Raw genomic sequence first — 19,498 nt, 5'->3', positions numbered from 1 at the left:
CTCACAGAGTGTTTGTTGTGGGGGAGGAAGGGAAAGGAGAATGTTAGCCGCTTTGAGACTCCTTAAAGGGAGTGAAGGCAGGATATCAAATCCAAACTCTTCTTGATTTGAGGAAGCAAAACTCAGCTCAGGCCTAGTGGTCTCAGCAGGAGGTCTTGCCCCGATGAAGCAGTTGCCAGAACTGAAGGAGAGGGGAGCTGGTTGCAGCAGTAGCAGGAGACACCCTATATTCTTCAGCAGCCTGTCTCCACTCTGCCTCCTGGCTACTCTCCCCTCCAGCCTCTACTTCAGCCTCAGAGTCGGAGTCTGAACTGCTCTCTGCTGCAGCCTTTTCCTGTTCACTAAACCCTGTCGCCTCTCCTGCTGCTGACATCTCCTCCCCCTTCCAGTCTGCTCCCTCTTCTCCATCTAACACCCATCGTCATCCCACCAGCCTCCTTCTGTAGTTTTCAGATAGACGCGCTTTCTAACCTGGCCTTTAACGCTTGAGAACTGTGTAATCAGAACCCACTTTCCTCTTGTGACAAATAAGGAAAACCTGTAGCAGAAGCAGCTTTTAAAGCTCTGCTCCTTCCTTATAGGCACAGGTGCTGAGTTGCGCCCAACGTGTGTGTGTTGGGGGGGGGGGGCTGACGTCATGCGATGTGCATTGTGTGTGTGTGTGACACCATGTGTGTCATCATGGGCATTGCACGCTGCTTGCATGATGACTGTCGCATCGGGAGAGGCTGACCAGGCCTCCTTCTGATGCGACATTCACGCACTGATCTGCATGGCGTCTTCCCACATTTCATGGCCCGGGCGGCTTCCCACCAGGCCTCCTCTGTCCCCTCAAGATTGCAGGGGCTGAGCTCCATCCTAACAAACGTGTGTTGTGTGTGTGGCTGTAGAGGCCTCAGGCCCATAGTGTTGGTCCACCTGCTCACAGGGAGGGTTGTGGAAGGCCTCTGAGACTCATGTCCCTGTGAGATCTCATGGGAGCCTTCCAGAGGCCTCACACGACCCAGAGCCCTGTAAGCAAGGCAAAAGGCTTAGAAGTGTTTTTTTGTGCAGGGATAACCCTGTGGGACACCCCACAAAATCTCTCAAGAGCCCCCAAAGCCTGAAAAGTTAAGGGTCTCCCTTTCTATTTATTTATTGATGGTCCGTGTAAGCTTGCAATCGTGTGAGTAAAATGAGCGTTCGGTTGCGATCAACCTATAGACGATGATGGGGATGCCAGGGGAATAAGCTTGCTTCAAAATGGCCTCTCCTCTAACCCTCTTCTCCCCCCCCCCCCCCGCTGCCCCAATCCAACCTCCCCGCCCAACCCCAGGTCCACTGCAACAACATGCACACGCACGGGGTGAGCGTCTTCCGGCAGGTGGACTGCCTCTTCAAGCGCAGCCTGGCCACGGCCTGGGAGCCCACGCCTGTCTCGCAACAACTCGCTGTGGACGTGAGGGATCCCAGCGCCCGGTCCCTCACGGTGGACCTGGGAGGGCGGCTCGGCAAGTTCGTCCAGTGCCACTTCCACTTTGCCGGCGAGTGGATGCTTTTCAGTGAAGTTGGCTTTCTCTCTGGTGAGTTGGGGTTGGCTGGCTGGGCGCAGAGCCATGCAGGTGGAGAGCAGAAGAGGCTGAGCGAGGGTTTGAACCCTGGTCTCCCAGCTCCTGGCCCAGCACTCAAATTGCTATGCTACAATTGTTGTTACAGTTATTTGTCATATCCACTCCTTTCGTCACTTGGTTATCCTTCGCATTTCCTTTTCCTTCCAGACGTTGTGGATGACCCCTCCTTCTCTGCCTCAAGCCGTCGCCCTCCCGTGGTTGCTCTGCCTCACCCCTCGGGCCACGACGTTCCCATCTCACCGGCTCTGGGTTCTGCGCAGAGCGAAAAAGCCAACATTGGCTCAAACCTCACGCTCCAAGGTGAGTAGCCCTCAAACCTGAGAGCAAAGCTACCTAAGGAATAATTTCGCCCACCCTGAGCCCAAAATTCCACCTGTTTCAAAATGGCGGTGCTCGGAGGCCATGAATGGGCTTTATTATTATGTTTCTCTGTTTCTTTTTAAGATCTGGAAAGTCAAGGGGAACCAAAATCAGGGCAGCCCATTGCAAAGGACGACAACAGCAACACCTCCATCCTGATTGGGTGCCTGGTGGCCATTATCCTTCTCCTATTGGTTGTCATCATCCTCATCCTCTGGCGGCAATATTGGCAGAAGATCTTGGGGAAGGTAAGCTGGGCTGCTTCACGGGAAGGATGATGAAATGGGTGGCCATGGTTTCGATGGCCCCAAATTAAGGTGGTCTTACTGCTTCGGAGTGGGCAACTTAAAAATCTACATCCGCTTAAGTGCATTTAAGACTTTGTTAACTCAGCCCAACTTATGCTGCCTAAGACACACCTGATTGCATTGACTAGAAATAGAATCTTACTTTTAGATATACTACTATAAAGGTTTGTTTTTAAAGCATGTAGAATTAAGGATCGCTCCCCTGTTGAGGAGCCCACCCGCTGCGTCTCTGCATGATTCACTGATCAGGGTAGGGCCTCTCACTCAGTGGGAAAAGGTGGCTTTGGACGCAGTAGGGCACCTCCAGTTAAAAGGATATCAGCTAGAATTTTCTCTGCCCGAGACCCTGGAGAGCCCCTTATCCTCACAACAACCCTGCAGAGTAGGTTGGGCTGAGTGATAGTGCCTGCCCTAAAACCAGCCCATTAGCTTCATGGCCATGAGGCTTTGTATGCTGGAGCCATTTCCAGAATGACACTGGCTTTCTTAGGTCTGCTGGGATTCTGGGGTGCACTTGTAGGGCACCCTTAAAAGGCTACAAGGGGCACTAGGCCTCTTGGGCCCAGCTAACAGCCTACCTGAATGGGAAACAGCTTCAGAATGGGACCAGCAACTCCCCTACAACATGCAGAGGAAGATTGGTTATGGAGGGCAAATGAACATTGGTCATGGAGGGCACTGAGGACTGGCCACAGAGATCAAACAAACATGTTTGTAATTACAGTGGTACTTCGGGTTAAGAACTTAATTCGTTCTGGAGGTCTGTTCTTAACCTGAAACTGTTCTTAACCTGAGGTACCACTTTAGCTAATGGGGCCTCCTGCTACTGCCGCACGATTTCTGTTCTCATCCTGAGGTAAAGTTCTTAACCCGAGGTACTACTTCAGGGTTAGCGGAGTCTGTAACCTGAAGCGTCTGTAACCTGAGGTACCACTGTATTTATTAAATGTATGACTGAGGTGGGGGGAGTCTTTTGGGGCAGCTTGTCTGCCATTACCAATCTCCTCATAAAGTAACCTCTGATAAATTTCTGAGGGACCCAGCTTGGAATCCACCACTAGGTAGGCCGAGAGAGAGTGAATGATCTGAGGCGGGGGGCGGGGGGCGGCAGGAGAATCAGTGGGGTTAAAGTCCAGGGTAGGGTCTGAAGACACAGAAAGTCAGCACCTTGAGGAAGCTCAACAAGTTTGGGTTGGGTCAGTGCCTGGTGAGCGGCCACCTGGACAACGCCATGACAGAAAGGCAAGGTACAAATAAAGGGCTGCGGGTCAAGACTCCCCTCAGTTTCTCGAAGGAGAAGTAGAATTGGGCGAATGAATGCCTTGAGGGCCTGAGCAAGGTGAGGCTCGCTGTGTATGTGCACTGCTGTCATGGCCTCTTGAGCGACTGACGCTTCCATGCCCCTTAGGCGCAACGCCGCATCTCGGACGACGACCTCACTGTCCACCTCTCGGCGCCAAGCGACACCATCGTCATCAACAACACGATGGGCTCCCACCGGCACTCAAACCGCTACGAGCGCATCCACTCGGGGGAGACGGAGTACCAGGAGCCCAACAGGGCCCGCATGAAACTGCCAGATCTGCCCCACAGCGTCGAGAACTCCGGTGAGGGGCCGGTTGTGGGATTTTGGGGAGGGCGGAGCTGAACTAAAACAAGGGGACGTTGTGGTTTTGCAGAAGAGAAGGCCGAAGCTGTTGAGGATGCATGGAGCGAATGGTTGAACCGTTGGGAGAGGCTTTTGTAGGGGTGGCCTTAGACGGGAACGTCTGAGGGTCAGAGCAACCCAAATGCCTCATGGACACCTAGGTAAGTGGTCAGAGCTAGGGAGCACATAGAAAACCTAAGCTCCTCCACAAGATCTTCGTACCATTGGCCTATCTAGACCAGCATTGTCTACCTTGACTGGAAGTGGTTGTCTGGGGTTTCCGATAACGTTTTTCTCCCAGTCCCCACTGGAGGGATTGAGCAGAAGTGACCTTCTGCATGCAGCGCAGGTGTCCTGCTACTGCGCTGTGGCCCTTTGCCCAGATCATAGGGCGATTCTTCCCTGCCTGTTTTCGCTTGTTCAAGTGAACATTCTTGTTCTTGGGGTGTTGAATTCTCAGCCCAGCACCAAATTCCACACTCCTGCGGTATGTTTGCGGAAAGCTCAGAGTGGACTCAGCCCTTAGGAGGTGTGGGAGACTGCTGCTCGCCTCGCTTCGTGCTGAAAGGGACCACGGTTGCTTAGGAAGAATCTTGAGCTTCCGTCAAAGCACCAAAGTCTCATTAGGGAGGGGAAGGGCTGCACCTGAAGAGCAGAGTGCGTGCCCCACAGTTTAAGACAGGGGTCAGCAAACTTTTTCAGCAGGGGGCCGGTCCACTGTCCCTCAGACCTTGTGGGGGGCTGGACTATATTTTTTTGGGGGAAATGAACGCATTCCTATGCCCCACAAATAACCCAGAGATGCATTTTAAATAAAAGGACACATTCTACTCGTTGTAATGTATTTCTGTTTTTTCGAGTTATCATTTTAGGTGCTCGCATCTTGATTTATTGAATTTATATCTTACCCAGGATTGCAAACAGATACACAATTTGAAAATGAAAATGTTCTAAAATAGTCTTAAAATTACAGTTAAAAACATCGAAAAGCAGTTACCGTTAAAAACCTTTTGAAACCACCTGCAGGTTTTTTTGCTTTTTTTAATTATTAAAAAAAATAATCTTCCACCCAGCGATTTCAGGGCTTTTCAGCCCTTTTCAAGTGCTTGAGGAAACAGGAATGTTTTCAAATTCCTCCTGAAAGTTAATAAAGATGGAGACGCTTTATGGTACTTTGAAGAGATATTTATGTTGGGAACAAGCCAAAACTACCACTTTGTGGTTAAAAGGAAAGGGGGTCGTTAATATTTTATTTTTATTTCTCATTAGAGTAACAAACCAGAGACAAAATGCCTTTAATAAACGATGACAAGGCAGGCCTTTTAAACGTGGATTAAAATTCACCACATCGTTAAAGGAGAGCTTTACTGACTAGTTTCTCAACTGAAGTGTGCTGCTTTATTGTGAAATATAGGCAGTACTGCCAGCCACTATAATTCTGTAATGTATTTAGGCACCTCTTTTACTGGTGGAGCACACTGCTAATCTTGTGCAAGGGTCTCTTGGAGTTAAGTTCAGCAATTCCAGCAAGCAATGGCTCAGATTGTGCAGCCCCTGTGATTAACTCTCATAATAATAGAACATTTCTCTAATTGTGTGGTGTTTCTTGGGATGTCTAGAAGGCCAGACAGAGGGAGAAAGAGGTGTGGGTGTCCAAGGCTTGTAGGAAGGAGATGTAAGAATCAAGTCCAACGTCACCACAAACTTTTTTTGGTTTTTTTTTTGGGGGGGGGGAATTTGCTTGCATGTGTCAATACAATATGCTGTAAATTCTGGGCTTTTGCTGTGAACTGATAGCAAGCTGTGAATGTCTGGGTGACATTCAAGGAAGGAAAGAAGGAAGCAGTGTTTTTAAAAGGAAACAAGAATCAATGGGCCAAGCTATATGTCCAGCAAAGCCATCACAAGGGCCTATACCTATTCATACAGCAGAATGGTGGGCTAGCTTTTATAACACTTCATTGCATAAAAGAAGCCCTTGCAAGTAGAGAACTAGCACACCAAGAAGAAGGCTAGGTTTCTTTCCTTATGTGCTAGTTGTCTACATGCAAGGAAGAACCTTTTGCACGGATGAGCACTTAATAACGTGACACTGCCTGTGGTTATGAGTGGTGCAGTCTATAATAATATAATATAATATAAATTTATTATTTATACCCTGCCCATCTGGCTGGGCTTCCCCAGCCACTCTGGGCGGCTTCCAACAAAATATTAAAATACAGTAATGCATCAAACATTAAAAGCTTCCCTAAACAGGGCTGCCTTCAGATGTCTTCTAAAGGTCTGGTAGTTGTTCTCTTTGACATCTAGGAAGTCTAGGTCTAGGAGGGACGTCATTTTGGCGAGCGTTTAGCTTTGCTCAGTGCTTTTCCGTTATCTTGAGAGAGGAAAAAACGGAGAGGAGAACTGGGAAAGGAAGCAAAAAGAACATCTAAAAAAATGAAAAATATGACGAGGGAGAGAGTATGAGGATCCTGTATGTTCTCCACTCATTTGAAGAGTTTGGATTTGATATCCTGCTTTATCACTACCCAAAGGAGTCTCAAAGCGGCTAACATTCTCCTTTGCCTTCCTCCCCCACAACAAACGCTCTGTGAGGTGAGTGGGGCTGAGAGACTTCAGAGAAGTGTGACTGGCCCAAGGTCACCCAGCAGCTGCATGTGGAGGAGCGGAGACGCGAACCCGGTTCAGCAGATTACGAGTATACTGCTCTTAACCACTACACCACACTTTACAACTGTGGCTGCCCCTTCCCACCATTACCGCATTTTGTTCTGTGCCCCCATCCCATAGTCACTGTGTGTTCAACACATACACACTCCACCCTGCAGAGAACCCCACATTTCTGCCAACTACCCAGAGATTAGTTACAGTTGTAGCCTGAGGCCTAGTTTACAGAAACAAGAGCCAAGCTGGCGAAGCTCTTCCTGGGCTACACCACTTCAGATTGCCAGAGGGAAGGGTGGTTAGTCCACAACCCTTCTCCTTGACATTTGGTTTCTTCCACCTCTCATAGCAGGCAGGGGATATTTCCCAGCCCAACCGGGAGATGACAGGAAAATTAATAATAATAATAATAATAATAATAATAATAATAATAATAATAATAATAATAATAATTTATTAATAAATATTAATAATATTTAGGGCGGCTGACACCAATAAAATCACAGTAAAAACATAATAGAGGGGAAAAGAGAGGGGGAGGAGAGGAAAAAACCCCAATTTAAAATACAGGTTAAAATGCAATTTAAAAGGCAGCCTCATTTTAAAGTAGCTCATAAATCAAGACCATAAGGGGAGGGAAACATAAGGGTCAGACTGAGTCCAAACCAAAGGCCAGGCAGAACAGCTCTGTCTTGCAGGCCTTGCGGGAAGATGTCAAGTTCCGCAGGGCCCTGGTCTCTTGTGACAGAGCATTCCACCAAGTCAGGGCCAGTGCTGAAAAGGCCCTGACCCTGGTTGAAACCAATCTAACCTCCTTGAGGCTCGGGACCTCCAAAGTGTTGTTATTTGTGGACCTTAAGGTCCTCTGCGGGGCATATCAGGAGAGGCGGTCCCATAGGTACATGGCATAGCTGTCAACTTACAGATTTGAAAATAAGGGACCAGCAGCCTCGAAAATAAGGGATCAGCAACCAAAATAAGGGATTTTAGTCAGCCAGCAGCCAAACAAAGCCTCAAGCGGTGGTTCCCATAGCGCAGCAACCCAGCAAAGGGGATGCAGCAAGGAAAACCACCATCACCTCTCTGCTGGGAAGCGCTGAGCAAAGGCGAGTCCCCAGGCAACGCAGCCGATTTGATCGGCACAAGGCATGCAAGCTCCACCCCCCAGTTCTTCTTAAACTCCTTATTGGGTAAGCAACGCAAACAAGCAACACAGCTGGAGCCTCCCTGCCGGCCAGGGAGGGAGGGAGAGGAGCTGCTTCCTTTGAAACCCGGGAAATTTAAGGGACATCATCAATAAGGGACAGCAGCGGGACACGGCGCTGGGATAAGGGAGTTTCCCGCCAAATAAGGAACGGTTGACAGCTATGGGTGTGGTTGGTGATGGTTGACAGCTATGTACATGGGTCCTAGGCCGCATAGGGCATTAAAGACTTTACTGGCTTCCTTGCAAGGACTTAGAGTGAGTTAGTGCAGGAGGGCTGGACAAGACTCCTTCCTTCTCTCCGAAGCGCTAACGATGGCGTGTCGCCATTATTATATTACACGTCATTTGGTGTCTGTGTCTCTGGCTGTTGTGTTTGGGACGAGAGCGCCCCGGCAAGGGACAGGGATCCCTAAAGCGCTGCCTCTTCTCTGTGTCACGCCTTCCCTTCCGTGTGCGTCCTTCCATCCGTCTGTCCGTTCCTCATCCGTCCCGTTTGTTTTCTCCGCCCGCCCTCCCCATTCTCCCGACAGCTCTGCTGCTCAGCAACCCGGCTTACCACCTCTTCCTGGCCACTTATGCCCAGCCAATGGGAAGGCCTGCTTTCCCGCCACCCAACCGGGTTAAGCCAATCAACACCAATGGTAAGGAGGGCGGCCAAGAGGGCGCGACGGGGGAAAATCCTGGGTGGCCACATTCCAAGCTGAGAGAACCTTCTGCCTACTGCCATTTCTCCCCCTCTCCTGCCAGGGGGCGCTGTCTGTCTCCATCTCTCTTCCCACCCACCCTCCCCACATACCATATGTCTGTCCCCAGTTCATTTCCCTCTTGTCTATCCTGTGCATGGCTAACCTCTCTCTCTCTCTGGCTCAAACAACATTGCAACTTTCCGCTTTGCAGGTTCTGCGACGCAGCAGTTTCCGGGGTGGCTGGAGGGGGCGAGGATTTGTTCAGGGTCCCTTCCGCCCAGAGCTGAGATCCAACTGGCTCTTGCATTTGACACGGCTGCTGGGTCCCTGCAAAAAGCAGCCATCCTCAGCGCGGGGCAAATAATCTTACCGCGTTAGCTGGGCAAAGTGGACTCGCTCCATGTTTCCTTACCCCTGTCTTTCCTTCCACACAGCGTGTGGCGCTGACTACATGGAACCGGAAACGGCGGGAAGCCAGCCAGGCTTCCAGAACAACGTTCCACATTACGCTGAAGCCGACATCATCAACCTGCAAGGGGTGACTGGTGGGAACACCTACGCGGTCCCGGCTATCGCGGTGGACGCCCTCGCCGGAAAGGACATGGCGCTGGGCGAGTTCCCCCGGGAAAGGCTCGTCTTCAAGGAGAAGCTGGGCGAAGGCCAGTTTGGAGAGGTGAGTGCATCTGTAGGTGTAGAAGGCTATTTTTTAAGGTGATGAAGGCTGCTTTTGATGATTGTTTTGGAGGCAAGGCGGGATGGACTTCTTAATAAACATAACAGCAGAGCACAAGGAGAAGGGAGGCAGGAAAAGTACCTTTCACTGAGTTAGACCTCTGGTGCACCAACTCTGCATTGCCTCTGTTAGGGGCAGCCAAAGTGGTTCTCTCCACATCCTGTTGAATTTTCAGCTCCTGTCATCCCCATGTGAACTACAGGACCACCTCTCCCCATATTATTATTATTTCTTGAATTTATTTAAGAGCGGTGGACTCGTAATCTGGGGAACTGGGTTCACTTCCCCGCTCCTCCACATGCAGCTGCTGGGTGACCTTGGGCCAGTCACACTTCTCTGAAGTCTCTCAGCCCCACTCACCTCACAGAGTGTTTGTTGTGTGGGGGAGGAAGGGAAAGGAGAATGTGAGCCGCTTTGAGACTCCTTAAAGGGTAGTGAAAGGCGGGATATCAAATCCAAACTCTTCTTCAAGTGCATTTTCACGTGAAGTGTGGGAATGTCACAACCGGCCTTGCTTGCTTTGTGATGGAGCGACCAAGTGATGGAGGAAAGGGAGGGGGGAAGGGGAGAAGACGCTGGTTTCTTATTCTCTTCCTTCCCCCCAGAGTCACCAGGTTTGTTTTTTCCCTTAAAAAGGTCCACTTGTGTGAAGTGGAAAACCCTCAGGACCTTCCGAGCCTGGAGTTCCCATTCAATGTACGCAAGGGGCGCCCTCTGCTGGTGGCTGTGAAGATTCTACGCTCTGACGCCACTAAGAATGCCAGGTAAGTGCACAAACCTCTCTGCCTCTCTCTCTCTCTCTCTCTCTCTCTCTCTCTCTCTCTCTCTCTCTGTAGTTTGGTAGCCTGATCCTCCATAAAATTTGCCCAGGCCTCATCATCATCACCATCATTTTTAATTTGGTATACCGCCTTTCTATCTTACAGTACTCAAGGCGGTTTACAAGCTGAAGGAACAAAAAATGTACATCTTATAACAATCTAACGCAATACAAAATTGTGATAATAAAATCATCCAAGTTGGTGGCCGCCAGCTGTCTCCTATGGGGGCGAATTCCAAAGTTTAACTTGGGCATAGGCAAACTTGGCCCTCCAGATGTTTCGGGACTACAACTCCCATGATCCTTAGCTAACAGTGGTCAGGGATGATGGGAATTGTAGTCCCAAAACATCTGGAGGGCTGAGTTTGCCTATGCCTGGTTTAACTGAATGGCAGGCCCTCTTCTGGAAGAGATTTATCTAACCTCATGTTCAAAACATCTGCTAATGCGATCTCTGCAATCCCGGGTCCTATCACTTGGAGTATTCCCCTCTCTTCTCTATATCTTTGTTCTCCTGCTTCCAGTTTTGTTCTGGCTTGCCTTTGAGCAGGGGCTGATGTGATTTAAGGGATGTGATTGTCCCTGGCTGGGCTGCAGGCCCTGAGTCAGGCAGGGACCTAACAGTTAGTCTCAGCCCCGTGACCACCATGATCTCACCTCCTCTGCTTGAAACCAGCCTGGAAGATGCTATGAGGTAGCACTTCCCAAACGTTTCTGGGCAATCAAGATTTTGTCAGTTGCCTAATTTGTACCAGTTTGCAGAATTCGAGCTTCACGTTTGCCAGTTGTGGGCTCAACCAGAGCCAGGGCTTTTTCGGCTGTGTGGAACGCTCTGTCACAGGAGACCAGGGCCCTGTGGGACTTGACATCTTTCCGCAGGGCCTGCAAGACAGAGCTGTTCCACCTGGCCTTTGGTTTGGACTCAGTCTGACCCCCTCCTTCGGTAATCCTCACAGAACTCTACCCCAATGGTTGCCATTAATCTGATGCAAACTGCTTTTATAATGAAATGATTTTAGAATGTTGTATCATTTTACTGTTGTTAGCTGCTCTGAGCCTGGCTTCGGCTGGGGAGGGCAGGATATATATTATATTATATTATATTATATTATATTATATTATATTATATTATATTATATTATATTATATTATATTATATTATATTATATTATATTATATTATATTATATTATTAATGTCATGTTTCGCCAACCACCCTTTTTCTTTGCGCCTTCATCTTTCGATCTGCAGAACCCTTTTATTTGTTTATTCCTTATAACATCTCCTTCTTGCCTCTCAAGGAACGATTTCCTGAAGGAGGTGAAGATCATGTCTCGCCTGAAGGACCTCAACATCGTCCGGCTCCTGGGCGTTTGTGTGAGAGACGACCCCCTGTGCATGATCACGGAGTACATGGAGAACGGAGACCTCAACCAGTTCCTCAGCGGACATGAGATGGAAGACAAGCTGGGCGGGAGCCCCAGCGGGAAGCCGACAATCGGGTACCGACTCCAAGCTGGGATAGCTCAGTCAGTAGAGCATGAGATCTCAAGGTCGTGGGTTTGAGCCCCACGTCGGGCAAAAAGATTCCTGCATTGCCGGGGGTTGGACTAGATGACCCTCGTGGTCCCTTCCAACTGTGATTCCATGGCAGCAGAATCCAACCTGTTTTGCCTTGGAAGTCCTGCCCTGATGGCGTCGGTCGTCAGGTGTGCATTTCAGGTGCAGCAGTTATTTTTCGGACGTTTCCAAGGCAAGGGGTTAACAGAGACTATCCTTTCAGAATTTTTTTCCAACACTTGCTGCTGCATTTAAGAGGGCCGTTACTGTTTATAAGTGGTAGAAAAGTATTGTGTTTGGCAAGCCGGTGCCTAAACAGTGTAGCTTGAGGATTCGTGAACAAGGCTTTGTAATTGAGCATTTTAAAAGCAGCTACCTGAGTCTTTACTTTCAAAAGATGAATTTCAATTTCGAACTCTCTGTGTTCTCCCCGGCTAAGACCTACCAAAGTAAAAAGTCCTGGGCTTTGATGTTCCTCTGGATCATAGCTGTCAACTTTTCCCTTTTCTTGCGAGGAATTCTATTCGGAATAAGGGAATTTCCCATAAAAAATGGGAACTGTTGACAGCTATGCTCTGGATTCATAATTCACTAAAATCTTGAGGGGAAATTCTGTCCCATTCAATTGCATCCCAACTTGATCAGTTGCGTTCCCTGGAGGCCAGCACTTTACAGAGCTACCCCAGTGTCTGATGGGAATATCACTTGCATCTCTTTGGTCTCAGGGAAGTGTTCCTGATGTGCCTTTCTCTCTCTTTCTCTGCTACTTAGCTATCCTACCCTGGTCCACGTGGGAGCCCAGATTGCCTCAGGAATGGCGTTCCTTGCCTCCCTCAACTTCGTGCACCGGGATCTGGCGACGCGGAACTGCCTGGTGGGCGAAGGTTTCACCATCAAGATCGCCGACTTTGGCATGAGCCGGAACCTCTACGCTGGGGACTATTACCGCATCCAAGGCCGGGCAGTGCTGCCGATCCGCTGGATGGCTTGGGAGTGCATCCTCATGGTGAGAGCACTGCTTAATAATAATAATAATAATAATAATATACATTATTTGTACCCTGCCCATCTGGCTGGGTCTCCCCAGCCACTCTGGGTGGCTTCCAACAAAGATTAAAAATACATTAAAATAAAATATTTTTTTAATAAAGCGGGGGTAGGAAGCCTGTGGTCTGCTGGGCTACAACTCCCCCACCAAGATCCGGAGAGAGCCAAAGGTTTTTCCCATGCCTGCTTTGAGGGTCGTCTCATACGCTTTGCCTCCTCCCATCTCGTTTTCCTCGCCTCTGTTATTTGCCGTTTCCCTGTTCACAATGGAGTCGCTTTCGGTGGCCGGCAAAAGCAACCGAGAGTTTGATATGTTAAAGACGGACGGTCTCTCCTACACTGTGCATTTAAAGTGATACCACACCCGTTTTTAAAAAGGCACGGCTTCCCTCAAAGTACCCAGGGAACTGCCATTCGTTAAGGGTGCTGTGGTGGGGCTCCTGTTTCCCTCAAAGAACTTCAATTCTCAGAGTGGTGGTCAGGAGTGAGTCAGTAGTAAACTACACTGTGCAAGTTGGAGTTTAAACTTAATTCTGTTGGAAGTCTGACTCCTCTTCCCCTCACTCCACCCACCCTCCTGCTCCAGCTTCTGCCTCTGTGATTCTGCCACTGGATCTTGCAGCTCACTATCTATCTATCTATCTATCTATCTATCTATCTATCTATCTATTCATATAATTTTTATTAAGCTTTCTAATTTACATTTCAAAATATCCATTTAAACAACCTTAAATCAATGACTTCCCTTCTCTTTCCATGGTTCATTTTGCTTACCATACATCCCTGCATATTTTACATGAACTAAACCATTCAGTAATCCATTGTTACATCCATCAAAACTTATTTACGATGTTGAATTTATCTTGATGCTGCCAGCGTTTTTAAATGAACACAGTTTTCACCATAGCTGTCAACTTTCTCCCCTTTTTAAAGGGAAATTCCCTTATTCTGAATAGGATTCCTCTCAAGAAAAGGGAAAAGTTGACAGTTATGATTTTCACCCGTATATCCAGTGAACATTTTCCAGTCTTCTTTAAACGTACATTCTTCTTATTCTCTTATTCTGTATGTTAAATCTGCAAGCTGCACATATTCCATCAGTTCAAGTTATATAATTATTTTTATTTTCTTACTTACACCCTGCCCACCTGGCTGGCGGCTCCCAGCCAAATATTAAAAACACAATACAGCATTAAATGCAGCATTAATTTGCCATTATTCTTTGGTTGGGACCTCGCTCGTTTTCCATTGGGCTAACAAAACACAGGCCGCAGTAGTGGCATGCATAAATAGTCTTTTTTGACACCTGGGAATTTCCCTCTGAATTACGCCCAACAAAAAGGGCTCTGAGTTCTCCCAGCTCACTATTCCCTGTTCCCTCTTCAGCTTCCGCCACTTCCTCCTCCCTCTGGCCACTCATCGTCGTCCCACCACCAATCCCCGGGCTATGAGTCTTCTTTCCTTGGGGGTTCCCCAGCTGGTTCCTGTCACCATTCCTCTGCAATCCAACATTGACAGTGGTTTCACAACCAGTGCCACTTCCCAGGGAACTCTGGGAACTGTAACTCTGCAAGGGGAACAACCCCTCAGCACCTTTAACAAACTACAGTTCCCAGGATCCTTTGCAGGGAGCCATTACTGTTTGAAAGTGACACGGCACTGCTTTGACTGTGAAGATGGGGCCTAGGTGTTCCAAGTGCTTGAGGTAAAGGGACCCCTGACAATTAAGTCCAGTCGCGGACGACTCTGGGGTTGCGGCGCTCATCTCACTTTACTGGCTGAGGGAGCCAGCGTACAGCTTCTGGGTCATGTGGCCAGCATGACTAAGCCACTTCTGGCGAACCAGAGCAGCACACGGAAATGCCGTTTACCTTCCCGCCGGAGCAGTACCTACTTATCTACTTGCACTTTGACATGCATTTGAACTGCTAGGTGGGCAGGAGCAGGGACCGAGCAACGGGAGCTCACCCCGTTGCAGGGATTCGAACCGCCAGCCTTCGGATCGGCAAGCCCAAGGCTCTGTGGTTTATACCACAGCGCCCAGTGCTTGAGGACGAAGGCAGAAAATGAGGGATGAACAGGGTGGGGAATGCCAGGACCACCAAGGAGTAAATATGGCCTCTGTTATTCACCTTCCTGCTCTGTTTCCCTCAGGGCAAGTTCACCACAGCCAGCGATGTCTGGGCGTTTGGCGTCACATTTTGGGAGGTGCTTATGCTGTGCCAGGAGCAGCCCTACAGCCAGCTCACCGACGAAGCCGTCATTGAGAACGCCGGCGAGTTCTTCCGGCACCAGGGCAAGCAGGTAACAACAACTGAGGAGCCTGGAAAGAGGCGACGACTTCTCCAGGAATCTGTGCCGCTGGGGTGGGTGGAAGGCAGATCAGGAGCTATGAGAAGATTTCTGGGTGATCTGCAAAAGGATCTGGGTTCCTCAACATGGTACCTATGAGCACACTAGCACTCTCAGACACACAACCCTTGGCACCTGCCCCTCCATTATTATTATTGTTTTAACTTGATGGGTTTGGGTGTTTTCATTGTTTGATTGGGAGGTTACATGAACACTTTTGGGGTCTCTGTTTTCTTTTGTGTTACCTTTTTTCTTGATAGAGAGACAGCATGCATTCTGAGCATCGTCAGTTAGTGAAACGGGTTATTTTCTTTCGCCGCAGTGGTTTATTAGATTTCCAAATGAGCCCCTGGGCTCCAAAAGGGTTTGGGTTTCCCCTGCAATGGATCACCAAGGACTTCTGACTCCCGGTTGTTTAGCCATAGCAACAACAATGACACCAGTGAAAGCTTTCTGAACTTCCTTCTGCATGAGGTGGCTGAGATTAGAGAACGCTTGGGGGTAGAACCACCAATGTTTTTTTTGTGTGTGACAGGATGTGGGGATTTCTTCATGCTAGCTACATGCACAGCCCTGGTCCTGTTATTTACATGTTCCTGAGTATGTGTTTAGAAGCTCCTGTCCCTTGATGCTGTAAACCTCCCCCCCCCCTCAGTCACTAGCCCTCCCCTTCTAATCCAGAGCTCCTCCTCTCAATCCACTGGGACCCTCCCCCAAATTGGATTCCTCCCATGGGCCCAATTTCTCGCCCCCCAACCTGCCCCTCCAGTTCTCCGAACTCCTCCCATTCCTCCTGGTCACATGACTTGCCTTGTAATCATCCCTTTTCTCCCTCCCTCCCCAGGTCTATCTCTCTCGTCCTCCTGCCTGCCCGCTGGCTGTCTACGAGATGATGCTGAGGTGCTGGGCACGAGAGGCTAAGGACCGCCCCTCTTTCCAACATCTGCACCGCTTCCTGGCTGAAGATGCCCTCAATATGGTGTGAACCAGATTGGTGCCAGCCAGCGGAGATTATGTTTAAGGACTCGGGTTGCGCCACAGAGACTGCTGAGGGAGGAGGCAGGATATAACTCAAGAGGGCCTCAGGCTCTGGGGTGCCTGCGGGGGGGCATCTTGTCTGCCCATCCTTGACTCAGCCTTGGTTGGTCCACCATTGCTCTCCATCCACTCCTCAATTTGATATTCTCTCTCTCTCTCTACCCCAATTGCTCCATCACTCTCTTCTGCTAATCTTTATCAGTCTCTCAAACATCTCATGATTCAGCACTGCCATACATTTCCAACACATTTCCCCTTCTCTGTTTTCTGGCCTACCTGTTCACATACGTACCCAATTCTCTTCCCGTCCTGGTCCCCTCTTCCTGTCTGATGCAATTCTACTTTGATTCAATCAATCTGCCTTAATCTGAACAAACTTCACCAGTACCCACATGTTGACTGTGTTTCCACTGAATTCGTTTCATCCGAAGACCTTTTCTGTTATTCCCCTGTATATCCAGGTTCTCAAAGTGTGAGATGAGCCTCCCACTAAGGCAGCACGGGTTGTTGTTGTTGGGGTCTGCTACAAGGCCCTCCCTAACCTCATGTTATCAACGCTGTGCCAGGTTACATGAAGTCTTCTGATTGTCCAAGGAGACAGAATGCTCATCCACTCGCTTCCATCTGGGCAGTTCCATGCTAGGTACAGTGTCCCTGCAGCTACGATAGATGGCTAAGTGTATGAACTTGGAAGACCTGGATTCAGATCTTACCGCAGCCATAAATTCACTAGCTGGCCTCAATTAACCCTGCAGCTATGGCCCCTCAGCTGCAGTATCGAGGGTGTGTGTGTGTAATGACATCTCCCGACTTTACTGGGTTCCTGTAACGTTATTGAGATAAAGCTATGCAGGACACTTCTGAACATCCCCCAAAACTAAGAATGAATTCCATTCTGAACTTCATTCTGTTGGGCCAATGTGACAGTGCTGTGATTATCAAGGATTTTCGGTGGAGCAGCACCTCTTCCCCCGAGGACCATGAGACACCAGGATCCTGCTGGCCAAGGTCTCAGAGCGAGGTTTAGGAGCCTCAGGCAGGTGTAGCCTTCTCCACCTGACCAGCTAGGATATGGGCGACTTTACAGACCTCCAGCTGTGGATCCTTATTGTCTCTCTCTGTCTCTGGGTGTAGGTGACTGCCCCTCAATACAGCCCACCATGCCAGATGGATTAGGAAGAGATGTGCCTATGTTCTAATACTTTCTCCCGTGTGTGTGTGTGTGTGTGTGTGTGTGTGTGTGAGATTTCAGGAGGGGCTGGAGAAGCCATGTTTTTGATGCAGACGCTTGGTGGATGCTCCCATCCTCAGACATTTGCACATAGCAGTAGGCGGAAGAACCGCATGCAAGGGTCTCTTAGAATTGTGGAATTATGAGTCTTTTCTGCTGCAGTACGGGGATCTCATGCTCTTCTGACTGTGCATATTCCAGCTATCTTGGGAGCAAATGGTTAGTGTTAGTTAGGGGGAGCCTGGAGGGGGAAACAAAAAGTTTCCCCCCATCACCACAACCTTGCTTTATGGAGGCTCAGTATTTTACCCTTTGAGAACTTGGTCTCTGTTCTCTTTCCCGCCCATTCATACTCTTTTCCCAGAGAGTGTGACTCTCTTATCTGCCATCCCTTCCTGAGAAAGTTGGCTATGGGCAACTCCACACTTGGGGGGCTACATTTCTGCCTTTGAGTTTCATTCACAACTGGACTGACACTGGCTGAACCAATAAGGACCCTTTGTTCTGAGCACACTGGGATTAACTGAGCACTGGATGTTTGGAGAGGCTGGAAGAAATGATTTTGAGGGTACTTTGCTAATCCATTGTAACTGGGAGAAACCAGTACTAGCTGCTCTGTAGGGGTAAGTGGGGTGGGAGCGGGGGGATACCTCTTGGTCTTGCCCACTTCGATGAGGCAAAGAGGCAGGAGACCAGGCTGGCAAGATCTGCCGAGGCTTTGGGCTGGGTACAATCATGGCCCGACCTCAAAAAGGGAATTGACCCAGGTTTCCAAAAGAGCTGGTTTTCTGTTCTCCCTTAGCCACGTGCCACAGATCCGTGCCATGCCTCTCCTATCTCATGAATTCATTTCCCCTCCCTTTCCTGGAGACTTGAGGTGACGTGATTGTAGATACTGTACTGCACGAAGCAGTGGTGAAGGGACGCACTTTTCCAAAGCAAGCAGAGGTGCTGGGGGAATCGATCATTCCCCCCCCCCTTCTCTCTGCGATTCCATTGTGGAGACTCCCCCGAGAACGTAGGCTGAAACTCAGCACCACGGTCGTGCTCAGCGGCAGTGGGATGTGACCGCATAGAAGCCTGTGCTTCGATTTGTGCTAGATCAGGGGGTGTCTCTACACAGGAGGTTCCTCTTAACAAGTAACCCATGCAATAAGCTTTGCCAGTGCCAATGCCACGTTTAGTGGGAAGGAGAGGGAAATAATGTTTTTTCTTCCTCCCAGTGTTGTTGGGTTTCCTAATTAAAGTTAAAAGTAGCATTTCCCGTTGACTAAGAGCAGATCCGTTTCATCAAGCGTCTTTCAAAATTTAAAGCTTTTTGAATAGATAGTTGCAGAGAGCATTTATAAGTTAGGGGGTGGCAGATTATCAAAGCAGTAACCAAGAGAATACAAAGATGGCAATGAAATCTACCAAGCACCGCCCTTAAGAAATGATGCCTGGGCAGTGCAAGCCAACCTCTGCTCACTCAACGTTCCACTTAGTTCACTGGGGCAAACGCCCAGGTCCATTTGCAGGGGGTTTGCAGCATAAGCCCCATCCCATTGTTTTCAATGGGATATATATACACCACAATCCTAAAACGTTCAATCGGGAAGGAAGTCCCAGTAAGTTGAAGGGGGTTTTCTTTCACATAGGATTGCAGCCTTAGTCATGACTTGCTTCTGCTTAACGAGGACAAACTAATTTTTTTAATTACATATTTTCAATGGTGTGAAACGACTCATCATTAACTAGATGTATATTTCTATTTCAAGGAATTTCAGGGGCGCGTTATGCCCGGCGTTACTTCTCTGATTTGTTGCCTCTACGCAATCTTGTCGAATGCCTTTTTTGTGTGTGCGTTTCCCTGGGGAATACTTGTAGCTGTTTGCGTCTTGTTTGTACTGTGCATCAGGATGTGTATATATTTGAAAAGCAGGAGAAAAAAGACAGAATTTTTACACTAATATATAGATGTTTGGGGGTGGTTTTTTTTTTTTTTAGTCCTTTCCATTTATGTGGTGAATAAAGCGCTTTGCATTTTGTACAGTCCTTTTGTCAGAGTGTGTCTTTGAATCAGGGTGGGGCTGAGGGAGGGGAATGTGGTGGGAAGAGTAGCAGTACTTTGGCCACTGTGCCTTCTCACTTCTGATGGTGTGATGGCCTGGGAATCCGATTCAGAGGCTGAACCGGAGGAATCCCAGCCTGCACAGGAGTCCCCGCCTCCAGGGCCGGCTGAACTGGGGCAGG

The 19,498-nt window shown here is 48.9% G+C and overlaps 1 protein-coding gene across 6 annotated transcripts in view; it reads left to right on the top strand.

Annotated features, from left to right (window-relative positions):
- Positions 1–19,300, top strand: part of DDR1 (discoidin domain receptor tyrosine kinase 1) — a 94,453-nt gene extending 75,153 nt beyond the window's left edge. For 3 of the 6 annotated variants that reach the window (XM_083723451.1, XM_083723449.1, XM_083723450.1), the window contains exons 8-18: positions 1,316–1,562; positions 1,758–1,910; positions 2,055–2,218; positions 3,687–3,885; positions 8,331–8,441; positions 8,921–9,159; positions 9,856–9,983; positions 11,340–11,540; positions 12,370–12,604; positions 14,800–14,949; positions 15,842–19,300. In XM_083723451.1, coding sequence (XP_083579577.1) covers positions 1,316–1,562; positions 1,758–1,910; positions 2,055–2,218; positions 3,687–3,885; positions 8,331–8,441; positions 8,921–9,159; positions 9,856–9,983; positions 11,340–11,540; positions 12,370–12,604; positions 14,800–14,949; positions 15,842–15,982 — 1,968 coding nt within the window. In that variant the 3' untranslated portion in view covers positions 15,983–19,300. The remainder of the gene's footprint in view (positions 1–1,315; positions 1,563–1,757; positions 1,911–2,054; positions 2,219–3,686; positions 3,886–8,330; positions 8,442–8,920; positions 9,160–9,855; positions 9,984–11,339; positions 11,541–12,369; positions 12,605–14,799; positions 14,950–15,841) is intronic. The other 3 variants (XM_083723454.1, XM_083723452.1, XM_083723453.1) reach the window with 1 other exon arrangement.
- Positions 19,301–19,498: the final 198 nt, after the last annotated feature.

The sequence above is a fragment of the Podarcis gaigeae genome, assembly GCF_964106915.1.
Source record: "Podarcis gaigeae genome assembly, chromosome: 2".
NCBI classification, from domain to species: Eukaryota; Metazoa; Chordata; class Lepidosauria; order Squamata; family Lacertidae; genus Podarcis; species Podarcis gaigeae.
This window is presented reverse-complemented; position numbering and strand designations above follow the sequence as displayed.